Source organism: Perkinsus marinus (genome assembly GCF_000006405.1).
Source record: "Perkinsus marinus ATCC 50983 genomic scaffold scf_1104296955650, whole genome shotgun sequence".
Classification (NCBI taxonomy): domain Eukaryota; phylum Perkinsozoa; order Perkinsida; family Perkinsidae; genus Perkinsus; species Perkinsus marinus.
Window position 1 is genome coordinate 1 of NW_003207739.1, and position 1,254 is coordinate 1,254.

Here is a 1,254-nt window from a genome sequence, read left to right on the forward strand (position 1 = left end):
TCTTTTTAGGGGGCTGCTGAACCGTATACAGTTATTAAATATGTCTTGGTTGAAATTGAATGCCCATGGCAGCTAGTCGCGAAATTCTCCCGTAAACATCTGCACGTGGGGACTAAACACAACGCTATTTTCCGTAGAAAATCGCAATCACCTGAGTGGAAATTCGCAATCACCCGAGTGGAAATTGAACGAAACCCACGTCACAGTGATAGGACGGCGATGAAATCGAAGTGCAAAAGCTTCATAAACGAGAGTCGTGATTGTCAAGCTCAAAAATTGCCAGGGAGTATAACGGTGGTGACGCTGAAGCCAGGTACTTCACCAACGTGGACGGTCTGGTACTTCCCGCCTAGCAACTGCACCTCAATGATCAAATCCGAAATGTCCTTTTCCTGACTACTGAGTACCTGATGATGACGATTCTGCTGTACGGCGTAGGAGGGCGAGTTCTTACGATAATCTCCAACTCAGTTTTGGCCTCATTTACGAAAGCCATTGCTTCTAGTGTGTTAATAGTAAAGATCGGACTCGATGTGGAATTGGTAACATTCACAGAAGTGACCATCCTGGCACCGGGGGCGACGAATTTAGTGATGTGCCCAAAGGCATAATAAGAAGGTTGAATCTGATACAAATACATAGCCACTCATGGCCACTTATGGTCAATAGTATATACCACTAGCTGACTTGCGTTGTCTATATGGATGTGTGCATAGCAATAGTTATCAGCGTGGTTGGGGCCTCCACGATTCTGAGGAAAATGATTCGTATAAGATCCGAATACCAACAACAAAGCGACATACGGCATGTGATGCTTTCTCGTTGAGTAGTAGGTTCCAGTCCACCCATCCAGTTGCTCCGCCGTGCATGAAGTCAACTATAACACCATGTACGTAGCGAGCAGCTCGTTGCCATGTAGAGTTGTGGAAGAACCCAATCGCGTCCCAATCACAGGTGCCTGAAAGAATCCAATGAATTCAACGCACTATGAAGAATATCTCTCTGCCTACATGCTTCGGTCCCCAGGAGAGCGTATTTACTGCCGTATTTGGCTTTGAAATTCTCAAGATTTGAAATTTGGTCGAAGGTATACCAATGGACTCCGGCACCATAAATGTACCTGTAGGAACAGTTTGTGAAATTATGCGCATGATCAACCACATATGTTGGTGACACTATGAAAAAAACTGTGGAAATTTTGAGAGGTTATATAATTCCGAATTCATATATAAACTTCTATAATTAGTGAGGAAA

The 1,254-nt window shown here is 44.1% G+C and overlaps 1 protein-coding gene across 1 annotated transcript; it reads right to left on the bottom strand.

Annotated features, from left to right (window-relative positions):
- Positions 1-132: 132 nt before the first annotated feature.
- Positions 133-958, bottom strand: Pmar_PMAR028353 (glucosylceramidase, putative; the record flags this gene model as incomplete). Its single annotated transcript, XM_002775709.1, has 4 exons — positions 133-407; positions 455-625; positions 677-751; positions 804-958. Coding segments are annotated over 4 exons (537 nt in total), but the record flags the coding sequence as incomplete, so codon positions are not given.
- Between the last annotated feature and the right edge of the window lie 296 nt (positions 959-1,254).